The sequence below is a fragment of the Scyliorhinus canicula genome, chromosome 14, assembly GCF_902713615.1.
Source record: "Scyliorhinus canicula chromosome 14, sScyCan1.1, whole genome shotgun sequence".
Lineage (NCBI taxonomy): Eukaryota > Metazoa > Chordata > Chondrichthyes > Carcharhiniformes > Scyliorhinidae > Scyliorhinus > Scyliorhinus canicula.
In genome coordinates, this window is record NC_052159.1 from 24,177,564 (window position 1) to 24,198,994 (window position 21,431).

The 21,431-nt window shown below is 46.8% G+C and overlaps 1 protein-coding gene across 3 annotated transcripts in view; it reads left to right on the plus strand.

Moving 5' to 3' along the window:
- gabrb3 (gamma-aminobutyric acid type A receptor subunit beta3) overlaps positions 1-21,431 on the plus strand; it is a 628,623-nt gene that overhangs the window by 514,648 nt on the left and 92,544 nt on the right. For all 3 annotated transcript variants that reach the window (XM_038817632.1, XM_038817635.1, XM_038817634.1), the window contains one exon: positions 11,722-11,942. In XM_038817632.1, coding sequence (XP_038673560.1) covers positions 11,722-11,942 — 221 coding nt within the window. The remainder of the gene's footprint in view (positions 1-11,721; positions 11,943-21,431) is intronic.

Sequence of the window (21,431 nt, forward strand, 5' to 3'; positions counted from 1 at the left end):
CTTCATTACAGCCCAATGTCTAATAGCTTTAGTTAATCACTTCGGCAATCATAGAGCACAAACTGTCACTCTTCCTACTGCTAGTCGTCTGCTGGCTAACTCGATTCAGCCGTCGGAATCCATTCAAACCTAGAAGTGACCCGAGTTGTTCAAAAGAAGTTGCACACCACACCAGCTTGAATTCACAAAATACAGATTAAAGATGATCTGGAGAGAAAAGATTTACAGAGCAACGGCGAAAGAACAGGAGAATGGGATCAGCTGAGTTGCTTTTGCAGGAGGTCCAAATAGTCTTCTCCATGTATTGTAACCGCTCGATGATTCGAACAGATATCGAGCCATTTATTTTTTTTCCGTTGTTGAGCAACCTTTATCTCATTATTATCAGTGAAAGAATGTCTCGGTATCAAAATGTATCAGCACACTTATGGGCTCAGATTTAAATCTAGGTAATACCCTGAAAATCCTTGACTTCCTTTGCCCGAGCAAATCCCTCTGATAATGCTAATCCGACGTCTGCACTGCTAACACAATCACATTATCTCCCAAAGCAAACATAGCTTGTCATCGCTGACATGACGGGCGTTGAGGAAAAGGATAATTATGTAATTTGTATGCAAACACCCGAAACAGTTTTGTTTTTTTTTTACTGGGAATTAGCTAAACTTCAAGTTGGTTAATATTTCATGAGCGATGTAAATACATGTTATGCATGATGCAATGGGATGCGCTTTCATCTTTAGTGTCCCTGGAATTTTAAACCAAAGCGCATGCTTGGAACCTGCACAGGCTCCCCTTTCGTTAATTTTAATGGATGTTTGATATGTATTCCCTAGAGCAAAACCCTCTGCTGGGAGCAGCACGGCAGCGAAAATTTATCTTTGCGATTATTTTATACAAGGGGTTCATCTTTTAGCCCTGCTCTTTATTCCTTAAACGCAATGGGCTAGAGATATTGGTTCCAAACCTAGGCCCTGAATCCCCAGTAACACTTGAAATAGCAGTCCAAACTTGACCAAAGACCAGCCCTCCCCTTGCCCGCAACATTAAAATGAGGCCTGCGGCCTAATATCTGGGAAACTTTGAACCTGGCCATTCCGGTAAGAGTCGGGACAAGTGGGGCTATTAACACATAAAAATGGTCGCAGCTATGTTTGGGACAGCAGGTGGCAGGTATGGGGGAGCAGTTTGGCGGCCAGTAACCAGGAAATTTGGAAATGCCATTATTGATCAGCAGGATTCCATTAGAATTTTTTTTTCTGTTTCTTGCCTGGAAGCCAGCTTGGTTGGGCGGAGCGGGGGAGGGGGGATGCTGGCCAGGAAAGTCTTCAGTAGACAGCTACATGTGGTCCGGCAATTGGGAATATCGAGGGACAATAGGGGATGGGAGAGGTCTTGGAGTATGGCAGAGAGTGGGGGAGGGCGAGATCATGGAAAGGAATAGGGAGAGAGGAAGATAAATGAAGGGTTGTTGGAATGATCGGGATCAAGCACTCATACTCCTCCAGGCCCACAAACATTGCGAGAAAAACACAATTGTTGGATCTGGCAGCTTCTCACCAACTGCATACCAGCCCCCCCCCCCCCCCGCCCCCTCCCCTCCACCGCCCGCCACAAGCTTTCCTTTAGGAAACCTGGCCCACAACCCTTAAATGCAAATTGTTGACAGAAGATGTGAGGCGGGATGATTCTCCGGTCTCCAATGCTGAAATCACATTCAGACATCCCCGTTGGCGCCGAAATCAGGGGCGGCGCCGTTTTTGCGATGCTCTGACCCCTCCAAAACGGCGTACTCTAGGAGTACACTGCATGCCGAATGGACAGCCTCAGGACGTTACCCGAGGCCCTCCCCCTGATGCTCCGCCCCCGACCGGCCGAGTTCCCGACGACGTCGATCGCGTGTGCTATTTGTTTCCAGGAAGTCGGCGTGGCGGCTGCATACTCAGCCCAGCGCCGCCACAGTTGGGGGAGAGCTGATCTGAGGGCAGGGGGGACTTTGGCAGGGGCTGGGGGCACTGGTGGAGGTTGGTCCGGGGGTGGCGAGCCTGGCCAAAGGGGGCATTATTTGGCGGGTGGGATCTGCACGCAGCCGGCGCCATGTTGCCACGGATCCGGCAATTCTCCGCCCATATTGGCAGCTGGAGCCGGGTGCTCTACGCTGCGTACCTGCGAGCCCACAACCAAACGGAGGATCGGTGGCTGTTTTGCGCAGATTCTTCCCATGGAGCTTTATTTAGTATAGTAATATAGGGCGCGATCTAATGACCTCATTGTGACTGACTTGGGATGTGACGCTTGTTCTGCCTTGGGAGATCCACCAAGATCTCGCGAGGTGTCGCAATCTGGATCCCGCCCTCAATGGGCAAGATCAAGATTTGCATATTCAAGTGAGCCGCAGATCTCCAAGAACTAATGACCTCACCTCGGAGATCCCAACTCGGCGCTGTTTAGCAGTGGTTTCCATAAACGTGGACAGCTGTACCAGCATTTGGGGGGGGTCGTCCAAGCGATCAGGGACCCCTGCGCTATTGGGCTCTGGGTAGTGTGGTACCCTGGCACTCCAGGCACCATCCGATAACCATGGCGCTGCCAGCCTGCATTTAATAGTGGGGTGGTTCCCCCCCGCTGCAACTACCGAGAAACACCCCGCTAAATGGGCCCAAAACAGGACTCTGTTTCTTTTCCATTAAATCGCAGCCATAGTAAATATTGACCTACCTCAAGAATGGGTTGCTCATCTGACCCCAAACCCACCCCAGCTAAACAAGAAGTAGTGTATTTATGGTGTGTTCAGGCAGAGTTTGCCTCTTTTAACAAGTTAGGAGCCCCACCCACCTCTATTACTGTCGCACACACCTTGGAGGTAGGGTGGCAGTGGGGAGGGTTATAACTACACCCTCTTTATTTGGGACATAGCAGGTTTACCTAGGTTATATTTTGAAGTCATTGGTGTTGAGGAGTTCCAGTAGATATATGAGCGGATTAGCACGCCCGACCCCAACCCTCCACTCTCAATAATGGACATAAACAGAGTGACAAGTTCCAGAGCATGGGGTCAAATACAGGACAGCGGACCCTCACTCTGAAGAGAGTCTGTCTTCCTGTGGAGGGAATCAATCCATTATAAGTGGGACTGGAGTTGTGCCTGATTCCAAGATTGATTGATCCTGAGATTGTGTGCTCCTCTCAGTCCTCCATTAGCGATACAAGCCTCTACATTGTCCATTACTGTAGTCTCATTGTATTAACAGCAAAGTGCCCTCAAAAGCAACAGCAACTGTACTAACTTCAGTAACCGGCAGAGAAGAATATGAAAGCAAAGAATGACGGCCACAGCTCAGTGTCTAATTAATCGGCCCTCCCATCACCCAAAGCTCTTCAAGTGCAGGATCACTAACCCATGTATTCCAGACCATAACACCAAGGTTTATAATGGCACTACTTTCTCAGAAACGTCGGGGAAACCAGTGACAGTCTTCACAATATTAGTCAGGCTGGCGATAAACAGTGCTGAGAGATACTAACTCCATCTTAAGGAGTTCTATACTGTATTCATTTGTATCCTAATCGCTAGGCCTCCTTTAAGTCTGAGTGGAAGTTGGTGAAACGCATAGTAACCACACAGCTAACCTATGAGGGACATAGGAACAGGATTATGCCCTCACAGTAAAGTAAAATACAGCAAATCTTAAATAAACATATAAAATGCTGAAAAAGTTCAACGGAGCTCCGAGGAAGAGTCATGCAGACTCAAAACGTTACCTCTGTTTATCTCACCCCACAGATGCTCGTGGCTCATCTGTGCATCAATTCCCTTTAACCATCTTTTCTCCATGTCATAGAATCATAGAACGTACAGTGCAGAAGGAGGCCACTCGGCCGATCGAGTCTGCACCGGCCCTTGCAAAGGACACCCTATTAAGCCCACACCTCCACCCTTTCCCGTAACCCCACCTGACCTTTTTGGACACAGAGGGCAGTTGATCATGGCCAATCCACCTAACCTGCACATCTTTGGCCTGTGGGAGGAAACCGGAGCACCTGGAGGAAACCCACACAGACACGGGGAGAACGTGCAGAATCTGCACGGCAGCGACCCAAGCCGGGAATCGAAACTGGGACCTTGGAGCTGTGAAGCAACAGTGCTAACCACTGTGCTACCGTGCCACCCGCATGTCCCTTTGTCCCCATCACCTAATCTATCCCAATAGCTCCAGTTACTCCAGCATCCAAACCCTATTGAGGGCTGGGGAGTAGTTAAACGCTCTCACTGGTTTCACTTCTGAGTGACCTCACGATAACTTTAAGATGGTGTCCCATTGCTCTGAGATCCACCACGCGAAGGAATACATTATCTTGAGTTTGGGATGGTGGGTGAGGGGGCAGGTTGGGGGGGGAGGATGAAGGTGTGGGTGTTTATGGAACTTGCACTAGTGAGAAACATGCAATGTAGGGTGACTGAATTAGACGGGAGTCGAAATTTAGATTTCCTGACAAGAAAGTTGGCATGTAGAGGTTAAATCAAAGGCGTGTTTGTGGCATGTTGGACCTTGCACCATCCTGTAGCAGGCTCCCATCCTATGACATTGAATGCCATGATTACTCATTCGCGGGAAACATTTTTAATTACATCCTTCCTTCAAGGGGCCTCACGGTAGCATGGTGGTTAGCATAAATGCTTCACAGCTCCAGGGTCCCAGGTTCGATTCCCGGCTGGGTCACTGTCTGTGTGGAGTCTGCACGTCCTCCCCGTGTGTGCGTGGGTTTCCTCCGGGTGCTCCGGTTTCCTCCCACAGTCCAAAGATGTGCGGGTTAGGTGGATTGGCCATGCTAAATTGCCCGTAGTGTAAGGTTAAGGGGGGGTTGTTGGGTTACGGGTATAGGGTGGATACGTGGGTTTGAGTAGGGTGATCATTGCTCGGCACAACATCGAGGGCCTGTTCTGTGCTGTACTGTTCTATGTTCTATGTTCTAAGATGAAGTCGGCAGAGCATGAGAAGTTCATGGCACCCAATTCACGTTCATTTGAAGGTGGAGTGCAGGAATTGGCTTTGTGCAATTGTGTCTAAGGTCAGCGATTCTCCTTGTTAAACTCTGTACCATAAGAGATGGGAGGGTTCCCATCCCAGACCAGGACTCCAAATTTTAGTATGGTCCTGGACAAGATCCCCAAATTTATTTACGATCCATTTCGGGGACCAGTGATTCTTTTTTTGTTCAAGCGGACAAAAGTGAAAAATCTCAGTTTCTTACTGATAAATGAAACCAATGATTCTACAGTTTTAAACAAAGGGAAGGGATTTTACTGTACATGAATTAACAAAGCAAACAGTCAATACTATCTAGCTTATATTCTAACATACAGGATTAACATGAGGTAAACATAAATTAACAGGCGAACTGTGGTTGAACGCACCAGAAACGACACATTAAATGGCATAAACCAGCAAGAGAGTTTTCGCAAATTTCTCCAGCAGTCCCCTCAGACATTAGTGAGTCGTAAAGATTCTTCAAGGAATAGGGAATTCCTCATGAGGAATTTAAGCTCCGCTCCTTCAGAGGGCTAAACTGATCCCCAGCGGATGGCAGCTCCACTCTACCCGGGTTCTGCGGGCACAATCTTCACCCTGATGGGGCACTATTTCAGATTTCTCTCAGTTCTGCTCCCACGTCCAGTTTTCTGGGTCCTCTTTCCCTGTTGAGTTGATCTCCTGCTGAGACTGTAACACCTCTGTGTTGCCCGAGCTGCATTCCAGCCTCTAAACACTTGCACAGCCCCAACTTCTTGGCCGTGCTGGTGCCGCCCGCTGATTCTGGATTTCCCTGAGCCCCAAGCGTTAGTCGCAGCATGAAGCTGTCAATGGTTCCCCCAGGGCTGGACTGAGCCCCAGGTCCGTCAGCAGCATGGAGCACACAGCAGCACTGCGGGTGCATGGAACCGACCCCTCCATCTGCTCCCAAGTTGTCATTCTCTAAACTACTGTTCTCCGACCATTGAACTGGCCTGTGATATCTCCCATCCAGGGTTCAGCCCCCCTACCCTGAGGCAGGGTCAGATGTAATACTGCTGTGCCTTAGACGTTACAATATCTTCAGTGATGAAGCCTGCCGACAATGCAGCATGTACAGGCAGGCCGTATTCCTGCTTCCATCCCTTGTGCCGCTGGCCTCGGACACAACTCTCAAAAGCCAACTGCTGCGTGTCACCGTCCTGCAAACGTGAACCAGGTGCCACAGGCTTCTCATGCAACGATGGCTGCACCTTGAAGGAAGGATGTCATTGTAAACAGTTCATCAATATTCATGGCATTGCAAATGCATCACAGGTGGACAGCGCAGTGGCACAATGGTTAGCACTGCTGCCCGACAGCACTGGGGACCCAGGTTCAATTCCAGCCTTGGGTGACTGTCTGTGTGGAGTTTGCTCATTCTCCTCGTGTTTCCTACGGGTGCTCCGGTTCCCCCCCCCACCGCAGTTCAAAATGTGCAGGTTCGGTGGATTGGCCATTCTAAATTGCCCCTTAGTGTCCAAAGATATGCAGGCTAGGTGTGGTTAAGGTGATAGGAATGGGGGATAGGGCCTAGGTAGGGTGCTCTTTCGGCTGGTTGGCGCAGATTTGATGGGCCGAATGGCCTCCTTCTGCACTATAGGAACTCCATGTTCTGTGTTCTAAGTAGGACACATCGCTCCTTCATCTTTGCATTGAACCTGCCATCCGCAAATCAAAATATCAGCTCCCACCTAATTAAGTGACCACATTTCCTGTTCTTTCAGGTCCCATAAAATCCCCTCCCCCCTACCAAAGTCAGTTTCTATAACTGATAATATTGCAGTGCACTCCATCATACAATGCTAATCTGCTTGTCTCTTCCTTCTCCTGAATATTCTTTTGTTATTTTCCAACCCAGCAACAGAAAAGGACACATTGTTTGTGGTGTGGATGTGGATCATAGACAAAAGGTTGGATATAATCTCCCTCATCAATGGTTTTGAAGGGGGGGGGGGTCGCTAAATCCAGTGCACCGCTGCCAGCTATGTGCCCACTCCTGCCACCACCGCAATTATACCATTGAGAGCAGAGGTGGGGGCGGTGCCGGGTAGCCCACCCACCAATGAGCCATCTGAGGAAGTGGACAACTAATTTCCATTGAAGCGGCTCATCCCATTGCCACAGGGATTTTGCCGGCAGCAGGAGAGGCCCACGCCAAGTGGCTGTCCTGGCATGCTGGGCCCATGGCAGCAAACCCCTCCTTCCCACCACCATCCATCCCCTCCATCCCACCCTCTGCAGGTCCTGCCAGAGCTTGGAATCCAGTGAGATCTCCATACATACCCAAATCGCGATTCAAAGGCACACACCCAAGGCTGGAATTTACTGACACTGAACAGGGGAAAGGCCATATCATGCTAAATGCAATGGGTGGTCTTCCCACTGTCTATCTGCATTATCCTGACCTGCCTAGAAATTTTACAGAGGTGATGGGCAACCTTCTCACCTGTTCACCTATTCAGACTATTAAGTTGTTGTTGATAGGGTCAGGCAAAGTAGGGTGGGAGAAGGCTCGGGTGCAGAAGAAACAGCAGCTTAGGCCAGGTGCACTGGATGGCTTGTCTCTCTGCAATAATTCAATGTAATTTTATTTGATACACTTTATGTTGCGGCTTGCATAACATATAATGCTATTGATCTTCCCGCTTACGCTGTGTACACTGATGCTCCGAGGTTTGCCCCCAAAGTCTGCAGCACAATCTCTACATGTTACTTCATTGGAAAAGAGAGCATCAGGGATTCAGTCTCCTGAGCAGATGTGTGCGATTCCCCTCTCTGCTCACCGCAACCTGCTACAGTACCCCAACGGTTCATGCCTGTGCGCTCAGAATTCCCTATCCATTCATTCAGCTCCCTCCCCTTCCCCCAGAGACACAAACTGGAAAGGTGATGGAGTGAGCTGAAACCCATTAGCCTGTTCACTGCTACAGCACACTGAGAGATTCTGCTCCTCTGATGGCCCTCTCACATGCCTGAGGTCTCTTTTTGCAGATGTGACTGATACTGTAAGCAACTCGCTGACAGTCTCCAGAGCAGACAACCATCATTCCTCAACAGTAAATAACTGAGAGGCACTTGTGTGAAAAGAGTTTATGGCGCACAATGAATCCACGTTCAAAGTTAGGCACAAATAAAGATACCAAGTTTGTTGGAAATCTCAGATAAAAAACAGAAAATGCTTGCAACATTTGGAAGCAATCTGCTGAGTATTTCCAGCATTTTCTATTTTCATTTTATGTTTATGTATACTATTACAGAATAAGAGCACACGGCAAGGCCCAGATTTCATCATGATGGAGAGCTCTCCGGCATGGCAAAAATAGTGACGCTGTCTGAGAATCCCTAGGCCTGTCCCCACCCTCCCCCCACCCCAGCTCGACCACAGCATTTCCCATTTTCACAGGGGTAGGAATGGGAGCTCGGCATAGTTCACGTGGATAGCACAATTGCTTCACAGCGCCAGGGTCCCAGGTTCAATTCCGGCTTGGGTCACTGTCTGTGCGGAGTCTGCACATCCTTCCCGTGTGTGCGTGGGTTTCCTTCGGGTGCTCCAGTTTCCTCCCACAGTCCAAAGATGTGCAGGTTACGTGGATTGGCCACGATAAATTGCCCTTACCCTTAGTGTTGGGTGGGGTTACTGGGTTATGGGGATAGGGTGGAGGTGTTGACCTCGGGTAGGGTGCTCTTTCCAAGAGCCGGTGCAGACCCGATGGGCCGAATGGCCTCCTTCTGCACTGTAAATTCTATGATATGGGTTTACAGAGACAGCTGGACTGGGATTTTGTAGCTTTGGAGTATGAAACTTTAGATTTGTAGATTAGATCAGGTAAGAACTGGCCTGAACTCAATGGATTCATTTGGGATAGTCATGGTAACCTTGGAGAATTAAAGTAGGCCTTTGGATATGTTCCCTGGACACCTTTAGTGGAGGTAAAGCAGCCTTTGGAATTGTTAAAAGTCTGCAGAAAAAGTGAATGGACTCATTTCAAGCTTGTTGGAACAGTTAATAGACCTATCAAAATCAAAGCTGCCAGAAGCACCTGTGCAACAAACCTGTCAAGGGGACCTGCAATATGCATCTGTCAAAGGGAATTGTCAAAGTATTTAAAAGTCATCCCCTTCAAATCTTTGGAAAAATGTCTGGAACGCTAAAAAAATGATTGCTTGCTATTGCACTCGGTTCAACATAACCCGTAGTGTTTCTGTGATGACTTAGGCCAGGACTTTGAGATTGGCCAATTAGAATACGAGTTCCCTGATTAGTGGCCCAATCAGGGAACCCCTTTCTGTGTATATAACAGGGAGTGTCAGATCTTCTGCACTCCCGGTGTAGACGGCAGACTGAATGGTCATGGTTGTTCTGTTGTTGGGTTTGTAAATAAAAGGAATTCTGGTTACGGGACATCTGCCTCCATGGATTTATTACAGTTTCCATTACTGGATTAGTGCTTAATGACAGATTTCACAACAATTGATTGTCATCATATGTTGTCTGCCATTTCACAATTTGATTTACATGCACTAGTGATCATAGATTCTTTGATGTGGGGCTATGAGTTCCAGTGTTTATGTTTCACAAGGGATTGTGAACTTGAATAAAACCTTTGTTGTTCGGACTTTATTTAGTTGAAGGAACGTAAATGCAGTAAATGGGATTTTACAAATGCGCCAAATAAAAATACAACTTGAATATTGCTAAAAAGAGATAGATGACAAATGCAAGAGTGCCTAATTTCAAACTATCACAACAATTTATACTGCTTGAGAAAAGGGTGATGATTGGTCAGCAAGTTGACTATGATTGGTCGAAGCATTGCCATGGAAAAACCAACAGGCAACTATAAGACCCCCAAGTTCCTGAGTAATTCAAAAAAGGTGCACGGCTTGAGCATATTCCGTTAGTTTACAGAAAATGGGTTCCTGTGCATGAATGTTTACAAAATACATAAGTAAAATAATCTATATAAAAAATAAAATGGTGTTCAGAGACAGGGGTGATGTCCACTGTGCCACAAGACCTCCTAGTGTCTAGTTGCTCCAATAGAAAAATAAACTTCAAAGCTAATCCAGCAGAAGAAAGCCATAAAGGAAAAGTACATATATATTATATAGTGATGCTGCTTTAAGAGATGCAGGGACGGTCTTTTTATATCTATGTGTAACTATGTTTCTCTGATCTTTTTTTGTTGCATCTGGAGGGACTTGCTTCAACAGAACAGAGCATTAGCGAGTAAACCTGAAAGAAAACGACAATTCAGCATAACCCAAATGTGTACAATGACCAGGCTCAGCTCCCCTCCCCCCCCCCCCCCCCCGCAAAATAGTACGAGACTTTTGTGCTCCAATTAATATGCAGTTTGACAACTAATGCAGAAGCAGACACAAAATAAAAGCCTGGTTTTCGTTCTCCCTGTGTCACACATTTTAAAAATAATTTTTATTGTCACAAGTAGGCTCACATTAACACTGCAATGAAGTTGTTCCCGCACCAGCAGCAGAGAGGAGCACAATGTCAAACCATGTACCTTTGTACCATTGTAAAGATTTGGTGGTTCTTGTGCTTCTGAGGACAAGGAGAGAGCATCACTGTGGAGGGAATTTAGCCAGGCTTCAGGGGTCGGTATGCCAGAGAGATGAATAGTCTGTGAACTCACTCTCTCGTGTTTGTGGACTTAGAATCCATAGAATCCACAAATCCCTACAGTGTAGAAGAGGGCCATACAACCCATCGCGTCTGCACTGGCCCTCTGAAAGAGCACTCTACCTAGGCCCACTCCCCTGTCCAATTCCCGTGCATTGATCATGATCAATCCACCTTACCTGCGCATCTCTGGACACTGAGGGGTAATTTAGCATGGCCAATTCACCTAACTTGCACATCTTTGGACTGTGGGAGGAAACCGGAGCACCCGGAGGAAACCCATGTCGACAAGGGGAGAATGTGCCAACTCCACATAGACAGTCACAGTCACCGGAGGCTGGAATCGAACCCAGGTCCCTGGCGCCACAAGACAACAGTGCTAACCACTGTGCCACCCTGCTGCCATGGAGCTGCACACATGGAATATTTCATCAGGCGATTAAACGGTTTTAAAAAATGATGGTGTGAATTGCATTTGATTTGATCAGCGGCCCGTTGGCTTTTTCATGTTGTTTTGCCTTCTTAAATTATTCTACATAAAGATCTCGTTTGTGATAGAAAATCCATAAGAGTCATAACCAGCAATTTATTTGCAGGGAGAAAACTGAATTTCCTCGAAGGTGGCTGGACTGCTCAATTGCCACAGTCTCATATTATAAATGCAGAGTGATGTTTTTTTTTAAATGACTCCCTTTTGTCACTGTCTCCAGTTCTTTACATGGCTATGCTTCATTGCTAACAAGATTTAGCATGTTTGATTGAAACTACAATGAACGCATCCGAAAAGAATTATTCCAGTATTGTTTTCCGTTCCAAACTTTCGAGCCAGGTCATTGAATCGTTACACTTATTTACTTTTCAGTGTTTATGCAGAATCTAGTACGTCCACATGCTTACTCCACTAAGTGCTTGCTCAGAAGGATTTTATATGGTTCATTTGCTTGCATTGCGTTTGTGCACAGTATCTAAAGCATGAAGGATCTCCTCAGTGGAATATTGCTAATAGCTTGCCTGTCACTTCTCTTACAGGATTACACGATAACTATGTATTTCCAGCAGTACTGGAGGGACAAGAGGCTTGCGTACTCGGGGATACCTCTCAACCTGACTCTAGACAATCGAGTGGCAGATCAGCTCTGGGTGCCTGACACGTACTTCCTGAACGACAAGAAATCATTTGTGCATGGTGTCACGGTGAAGAACCGGATGATCCGCCTTCACCCCGACGGAACGGTGCTGTACGGACTGAGGTTTGTGCCGCATGATTGGCCTGGCAGTTTACCAGCGCTCTTGACGTTTGCATGTTGAGGAGGCAGCTCCCACTCTGGCAGGCTATGTTATGTAACCCTGACCTCAGGCTGGAGAGGAAAGATCCTGTCACGAGCACGTGGCCCCGCTCTGTGCCTCTTGTTTCATCTCCCCTGTGCCATCATCAGTCAGCTTCTATCTGGTCAGGCTGGGTATTCCGTCTCAGGAAAGCCCCGCAGTGACTGTAAATCGAAAATGGGGCAGGAGTATACGTATGCATATGAATAACACGTAACGAGATAGAGATTTCCCAGACAAAATAATTAACCATTCATACATAATCTATGGAATTCTGGTTTAATTCCCTCCAACCTGCGGTCTGTCGAGTCAAATATCTTTTGGCCCTTCGAGCCTGCTCTGTCATTCATGATGATCATGGCTGATCGTCCAGCCCGATTGCCTGTTCCGGCCATCCCCACCCCCATATCCGTGGCCCCCCCTTTCTCCCCCAAGAGCTGCCTGAACCTTCTATTGAAATGAATGGAAAATCTTATAGAAAGATCTCTGCCCCGCACAGTAAACACCTCAGTGTCACCCCCAACATAATAATTATCAGCCTACAAATAGAAAAAAAAAATCCCAATCCCAAAATGGGCACTAATGAAGACAGCCAGACTGCCAGTGCTGGGAAACTGAAACAGCTGTATAATTGGTTTGAAGAATTATAAAGGAAAAATAAGCTGAATGTTGGAGTTAACTAGTGGCTTCAGGGAATCGTTTGATGGCTGTTTGCAGATTTTTCTGAGGGGACGAGAGTTAAAGTCGTAATTACCATGATCTCGGTCGTAATTGAATTTTTTTAATAACTGAAGAGAGCTTTATCCCTCTATGGATTTCTGCAGTTATGTTCGAGAGAGAGAGAGAGAGATGCTTTCAGAAAGCTGGGATTGCTGAGAATTCTGCAAAGCCAAAATAGACTCATTTCTAACCAGCCCTCAAAACTCAGATTTTCTATGAATCACAACCACCCACCCAAAAACTGCTTGTTAAGATAAGTAGTCCACTCTCTTGCTTGGCTCCGTGCTCAACTATGCAGGCCAGTGGTTCACAGTTTTGATTCCCAGAGTGTGCTGGTTTTGACATTTGTATCAAAGATAATGTTAGAAATGATAAAATTGACTACAATTGCCAAGGGTTAGGGAGGCAGAGGAATAAACTAACTCAGATTCCTGGCCCCTGATTTCTGTCCACCGCCATAAGCTGGAAAGTCCTCATGATGAGCCGGGATTTTTGAAAGCGTTCAGATTCCAAGCTGGAGGTGGGCAGATGTGCAATGTGGTGCCACTGTCCAGTTCCCCCACCCTGTTCCCAGCCCTGAGCCACTTTCGATGAGGAGAAAGGCCTGGAACCATAGAAGACAGCTAATTGAGGTCAATAAGGTGTTACAAAACCCTGGGCGAGTGCGCAGTCAATTCCAACCCCACTTTTTTTTTTACATAGAATTTACAGTGCAGAAGGAGGCCATTCGGCCCATCGAGTCTGCACCGGCTCTTGGAAAGAGCACCCTACCCCCTACCCAAGGTCAACACCTCCACCCTATCCCCATAACTCAGTAACCCCACCCAACACTAAGGGCAATTTTGGACACTAAGGGCAATTTATCATGGCCAATCCACCTAACCCGCACATCTTTGGACTGTGGGAGGAAACCGGAGCACCCGGAGGAAACCCACGCACACACGGGGAGGATGTGCAGACTCCGCACAGACAGTGACCCAAGCCGGAATCGAACCTGGGACCCTGGAGCTGTGAAGCGATTGTGCTATCCACAATGCTACCGTGCTGCCCCCACTTGGCCCGGAGTCACAACATAAGTTAATTAACCAATAATTCTTGGAAAAATACCCAAAGTCTTTGGCCCTTACAGTCACCAGGTTTGTAAGTTTAAAAACAATTACTGTTTATTTATAACAAGAACTATAATGAAATATTACCGTGGGGCAGCACGGTAGCACAAGTGGATAGCACTGTGGCTTCACAGCATCAGGGTCCCAGGTTCGATTCCCCACTGGGTCACTGTCTGTGCGGAGCCTGCACATTCTCCCTGTGTCTGTGTGGGTTTCCTCCGGGTGTTCCGGTTTCCTCCCACAGTGCTAAATTGCCCTGAGTGTCCCAAAAAGGTGAAGTGGGGTTACTGGGATACGGGGATTGCGTGGAGGTGTGGGCTGAGGTAGGGTGCTCTTTCCAAGGGCCGGTGCAGTGATGATGGGCCAAATGGCCTACTTCTGCACTGTAAATTCTACGATTCTATGAGTCAATGCAGCAAATACAACTGGTTGACTATTATCTAATTCCTGATTGGGCTATCTAAAAGTGTGCACTTCAAGCTGGTCCACCGTTATGAACTCAAATGCACTGTGGTTGAATTAGAATAGGAATTTACCACACAAATGAGGAAAATCTGAACATGGGATGGGAAAAGTACCCACAGGCACAATTGAACCAGTTCCTAAGCATGCAGTTCCCTGTAAAAGGCAAAAAAACAAGCAACCAACCATCTCAAGAACATTCTCTCCAACTGAAGCTGGGAATAACCCATAACGCCTCTTAACTCAATAATTTACCCTTTGTAACTGGGAATGTCCTCCTCATTCAGGAACTTTTCAAGTTCCCTTTCAGCAGACAGGTAGTCAGTCCATATGTATCCCTCGCTTTTCTAACCTTTGTTATGATTGTGATGGTTCACTGTTAAAAGAGTTACAAAGAAGAAATCAAAATTTCCTTGATGTGTGTCATAATATACATCTATGTATATAATGGAGTGCAGACAGGCAGTGATTGACACACAGGATGACCAGTAAGCACACAGAACAGAGCAGCCAATCACCAGGCAGGACACTACCACTATAAAGCCAGAGGCCACTAGGTTTCCCGCTCTCTCTGGACCCAGCCTCTGAGACAGTCAGAGTTCGTGAGCTAGCCAGTGCAAACACCACTCGGTATCTAGTAAGTCTGGTCAGGCTAGTACTAGGTCTCCAGTCAAGTCAGCATAGTATCAACCCACAGTTGAACATGTATAATAGTTAAGACGTTAAATAAAATCATGTTGCATCTTATCAAGTGTTGGAGGTCTGTCTCTCGCTACACTGCATCAAGTGCAGTCCACATCGACCCAGCCTACCCAACACATCAATGTGAACAAGTTATCTCCTTAAATCATCCAGCAGCTTAGATCAGTAGTGTTGTAATATTAAGTCTGGAGTAATATCCAGATTTCGATCAGTTCTGCAGTTGACGTTTCTATCCCATAGAAGTTGGTTGAAGTCAGGATTCAAAATATTCCAAAAATATAAAGGTTGAAAACTTCAGGATATCTAAAACTCTGCGGTCACTGAAACTAAGGCATTGTTGAAGACAAATTTGGTCAATTTTCTCCATCCCAACGAGGCGACCCTCGAAATAAAGAGATGAGGAAAACCTGTGACGAGCAACAACTAGAATTTACACAGCGCCTTTAACAATAAATGATCTGAAGGCTCTTCAAGGGAGCACTATCGCTAAAATTTTACATCGCACAACAGAAGAAAATTGAGGTGGCGAGGCAGAGAGGTTTAGGGAGGGAATTCCAGAACTTTGGACCTTAGCAGCTGAAGGCACCGCTGCCAATGTTTAAATGATTATCATCAGGCCAGAATTGGAGGGGTGTCGAGGGAGCTCAAAGGGTTATGGTGAATATCACAGAGATAGGGAAAGAAAACTAAATTCCAAATATGCTGAAGGCAAGATTTGAAGATAAAGGCGTCTCCATGGTCACCGACATGACTAATGGCAGCCTTCAGAGAACATACACAGTTGAGCAATAGGAGATATGGTTGAGATAGCCAAAGGGGAGAGCGGGGGTGGGGGGGAGCTCAAACATGATATGAATTATTCGGTGAAATGTTTCTTTCTTCACACCAGTACAAAGGCATCCCTGTGGAACATCAGGAAGATAATGAGAAGATCAGAATCTGAGAACAGTAGACTCAATAAAAAAGCCGAAGGTATAGCCTCGGGATAAATAGAAAAGTATATGTTTAGTTCAAAGCCTGAAAATTTGACCAAAGATATGCTTCAATATCTCACATTTTTTATAATTCTAACTGGAAAATGATACTGTTGAACATTTTGAGGTTTGGGCATGTTGTAGAAATATAGATGGGTATTTAAATAGAAGATCTATGCATCAATATTTTAAAAATTGTGATTTCAGCCTACAGGGCGGCAGGTAGCACAGTAGTTAGCACTGTTGCTTCACAGCGCTAGGGTCCCAGGTTCGATTCCCGACTTGGATCATTGACTGTGCGGAATCTGCACGTTCTCCCCATGTCTGCGTGGGTTTCCTCCGGGTTCTCCGATTTTCTCCCACAAAAGACGTGCTATTAGGTAATTTGAACATTCTGAATTCTCCCTCAGTGTACCTGAACTGGTGCCGGAATGTGGCGACTAGGGGATTTTCACAGTAACTTCATTGCAGTGTTAGTGCAAGTCTACTTGTGACAATTAAGATTATTAAAAGATTGTTCAACTTCAACTCAATGAGAAATTAAGATATATGCAGATGAAGATCGAAAAAGAAATGAATAATGTTAAAGATAGTTAGCACCTATTAGGAATGGTGAAGAACATAATTTCTTTACTAGGTCTAAGTCTGACTTAAAAGCCCACTCGCAACTGATTCAATCAGATATTTGAGAAGTAACCTGATAACCAGATCCTTTTCTGACACTTATTGAATAATTTTCTCCAGTGATAACAATTGCTCTTTATGGCATAGCTATATTTCCAAATCTACAAGTTACTTCAATCAGCTAGAGGTTCTGGATTTGTAATCAGCAGAACCATGTGCAACCTATTATTAGTGTCCTCGCCAAATGCAATCCAATTTGTGGTATAGATAGGGAAAAAGAACACTGGGCGCGATTCTCCCAAACAGGGAGAAATCGTAAGGCTGGCGTCAAAAACGGGCGGGTTTGACGCCAGCCTCCGATTCTGGTCCCCGGTCGGGGCTAGCATGCCGCGGCCGTGAACTCCGGCATCGCGGGCTTAACGAATTTCGTTAAGCCCGCTTGTCAGAGTTTGCGACGGCTGACGTGTCACATGACGTCAGCCGCGCATGCGCGGATTGGAAGACTCCAACCCGCGCATGCGCGGATGACGTCATCGCGCATTTGCGCGAAACCCGCGCATGCGCGGGCCGGGATGCCCCTCAGCCGCCCCGCGAATGGATACAGCGCTAAGAGTGCGCGCGAATCGGACCCGCTGCCCGCGATCGGTACCCACCGATCGCGGGCCCATGGCACCCTTGGCACGGCCGTGGTACTACCGTGCCAATCGGTGCCATGGTTGCCGTTTTTACGAACGGCCAGACCAGGTGTGTTTGCTGTTCGTAAAAACGGCGGAAAGGGCTTGGACTTCGGCCCATCGGCCAACTGAGAATCGCTGCTGGCCGTAAAAAAACGGCGGCAGCGATTCGTGTCGGGAGTCGGGCGTGGGGGGGGGGGGGGGGGGAATAGCGGGAGGGCGTCAGACTAGCGTGGCCGTAAAAATTTACGACCCCCGCTATTTTCCGCACCGTCGTGAGTGCGGAGAATTGCGCCCACTGTTTATCACTGAGTGTCTGAAAATGCATTCTGATGACTGCAGCTATGAGCTGCCCAACGCTTGTAGCCGAAAAATTAACTGGTGGAAAGTGGCCATTGGCAATGACCCTGTCCTGACATGGATAGGCCCAAGACACCCTCTGGTATTGGCACAAGAAAATGCTGGACAAAGTCAACAGGTCTGGCAGCACCTGGGGAGAGAGAAACATTTTCAGTTCATATGACCCTTCCACAGAACCGAAAGGGGATAGAAGTAAGATGAATGATATGCGTGTGTACGGGGTGGGGAGGTGGGGCAGAATGGAAAGTCAGTGATAGGTCAGGTCTTATTGGGACTGCTGGTTAGGTTGCCTGAATACCTTGTTTTCTTGAACGCAGCTGGCCTGTCAGCTTTCAGGCCGGTTTTGAAAGGTAGTCTCAAACTGCAGAGAAGTTTACAAGAATGTTGCCAGGGCTAGAAAAGTGTAGCTACGAGGAAAGATTGGATAGGTTGGGGTTATTTCCCTTGGAACAAAGAGGGCTGAGGGGTGACTTGATTTAGGTGTACAAAATTATGAGAAGGGATAGAGTGGACAGGATAAAATTGTCTCCCTTGGCGGAGAATTCTAGAACCAAGGGGCGTAGATTCAAGATAAGTAGCAGAAGGTATAGAGGGGCCATGAGGAAGATGTTTTTTACTCGGAGGTGGTGGGTGTCTGGAATTGATTGCCTGAGTTGATGATGGAGGCAGAGACCCTAAATTCTTTTAAAGTGTACCTGGATCTGCACCTTAAGAGCTGTCAAGTACAGGCTATGGACCGGGTGCAGGAAGGTGGGATGAGAAAGGGCACCGAGGTCTCCTCGGGCTGGCACGGACAAGATGGGACAAATGGCCTCCTTCGATGCTGTCACTCTTCTATCGTTCTAACTGTTTGCATAAATGAAGGGAGTAACACCCCTTTCCTGCGTGGACTTTGAATGTCACTCTGGGCACGATTTAACGGAAATGAAACAGAGTCCAATGTCGGGCACGTTTAACCAGGTGTTTCCCAGCGTTGGCAGCGCCAAGAACGACCCCGCTATTAAACGGGACTCTGCTTAATTTCTGGGCCTCGGGGAGGTATGCCCAGCGAGGCCACTATTAGTCCCATTTCCTGCACTAACGAGCTCTGCTCGGCAGTGCAGCAAGAGAGGTGCATTTTTAAATGACCCTCTAATCTCTGGACCCCCACTGCAGCCTCCGGACATCCCCAACATCCCAACTCACCAATTGAAGGCTCATTGAGCCCCCCGCATCCCGCCTCATTAGGACAGGGCACCCCCAAGGCCCGATCCCCGGCACAGGCAAGAGGCCACCTGGGCACCTTGGCAGTGCCAGGGTGGCACCCAGTAGGTCTCTTGCAAGATTTACCGGCCACGTCGCTTCCGAATTGGACGTTGCGCTGCCATTAGATTGCGCCCCTGAGTTTCCAGCTGTTTTTCCCTTCCTAAATCTGGGGAATGTGCAACAGGAAATTAGATTTTTTTTTAATTAATTGCTGGAACGGGAGAATTCACTACCATGGCCAGCATTTATTTTGCATTGTCCTTGTGGAGGAGTGAGCCCAGTTTCTCGAACCATTGCAATCTACGTGGTGTAGGTACAGCCATCTTGCTTTCCGTAACAGCTGGATACAATTGAGTGGCTAGGCCACGTCAGAGAGAAGTTAAGAATCAACCAGACAGCTGTTGAGCTGGAGTCACATGTAGGACAAGCCAGGTACGGACAAGAGTATTTCCTCCCCTGAAAGACGCTAATGAACCTTTTGGGATTTTACAACAATCCACCAGTTTGATAATTATTGTTTATAAAGTAGCATTATTCCACACTTGCTAATCAATTGAATTTAAATGTATCCCAAACCCCCCCTGCAGGGTTTGAACTCAAATCTGCAGAACGTTAGCCGAGATTTTCAGATTACTCGGCTACTAATGTTATCACTGTGCTATCACCTGTTATGTACTGGGGCCCAATTTCAGCATCTTCTGATCTGCACAGACCAATAATGTAGTAGGTAATTCCTTTACTGTCAAGGCTATTGAGAGAACTGGATAATAGTGCAATAATGCAGGTCAAGGGTGCGTGGTAATGATCAGAGAATAGAACAAATTATATTTAAATGTTCTCTATTTTGCTTAATTATATCCTATTGTTTTTTTTAAAAAGCACAAACAAATGCATCCATTAGGCTGAAGGTGCTTACCCAGAGGAGCCGAATGCTGTGCCGAGATGCACTCTCCACAATCTGCCTTTTAAATTGACTTCCTTGCTGATGTTCATCTTTAATGCATGATGTAGCTTTAATCCATGCTCGTGTATTTTTGACACAAATGTGTTTTTCTTTAATTATTTAACAATCAGAATAATAGATGAGCGACTGCTGTTTCAGTCCTGTCACTCAAAGCATGAGTGATGCGATTCGTAGACTGCTTCAGATGGCTTTCCGTGACTCACTGTGAAAATTGGAATTCCCCATATTGGTGCAATATTGAAAAAACATAATTCTGAAGTCTGCAGTAAGAATTGATTTCAGGGCTCTTTGGTCCTGTGCAGGCTAAAAGTAAAATTATGAAATATTTAAGTGCATAGATTAATTCCTTGAATCTTTATTTCATAGCTTGCAGCCCTGTTCAATCTAGCCTTTTCAACATGCCTTTCTAAATACTCTTCGTAATGCAGCCAAGGAAAGCCCTCCAGGTTCTGTTCGCTGATTCTCAGAAGAGCAACACAGATGCACCAGGAACTGTTCCCAGTCTTATGGCTGAAAGTTGAAAATTAACAAAGGTTCCTGCGTCTGACTAGTTTGCCAATGCAGACACCGGGTGAAAGTGTGTCGGTCATTATAAACTAACTTGTTGAGCAAGAAATCCACAGGGTTGGGCCGAATGCCTGTTTTTATACCCTTCCCAGTAGAATTCATCATTGGCTCCATAGGAGAGTGAGGCACAAAAAATAGCTTTGCCCTGATCCCATCCATTTTCCCATGGGTGGGTTAGCTTAAAATTTCCTGCTCAGCTCTCTGTGGGTATACATACATAGAACATAGAACAGTACAGCACAGAACAGGCCCTTCGGCCCTTGATGTTGTGCCGAGCAATGATCACCCTACTGAAGCCAACGTATCCACCCTATACCAGTAACCCCCCCCCCCAATTAACCTTATTTTTTTAGGACACTAAGGGCAATTTAGCATGGCCAATCCACCTAACCCGCACATCTTTGGACTGTGGGAGGAAACCGGAGCACCCGGAGGAAACCCACGCACACACGGGGAGGACGTGCAGACTCCGCACAGACAGTGACCCAGCCAGGAACTGAACCTGGGACCCTGGAGCTGTGAAGCATTTATGCTAACCACCATGCTACCGTGCTGCCCGTGGGAAGGATTTGCAAATACAGAGTAGGGTTGAATCAGGTTTTCCTGCGATGGACACTGCAGTTAAATAGCATGTTACTATGCACCGCAGTAGCTCGTGTGTGAAAAATGCCAATGTGTATTGGGTTCTGGAGAGATGTTAGCGAATGGATTAGTACCAAGTCGTAAGTCGCCATCTTCAGGGGATAAGAGGTAAGAGAGAAACACAAGTCCATCAAAGCTTTTAATGGGAAGTGGATGGAAGTTCATGAGGGAGGACTTTCTATTTGAAATACTCCCCCTGTGGCGATGTAAAAACCATGTCATTATCAAATATGTATTACCATTTTGAAGCAAAACGTCAAACCAAAAATAGAACTCCTATTGTCACGACCATTACTGTTTCCCCAGAGGTCCCTTCAGTGATGCCACAATGGGTTGGATCCAGCTAATTGTCTCCAATCATATTAAGGTG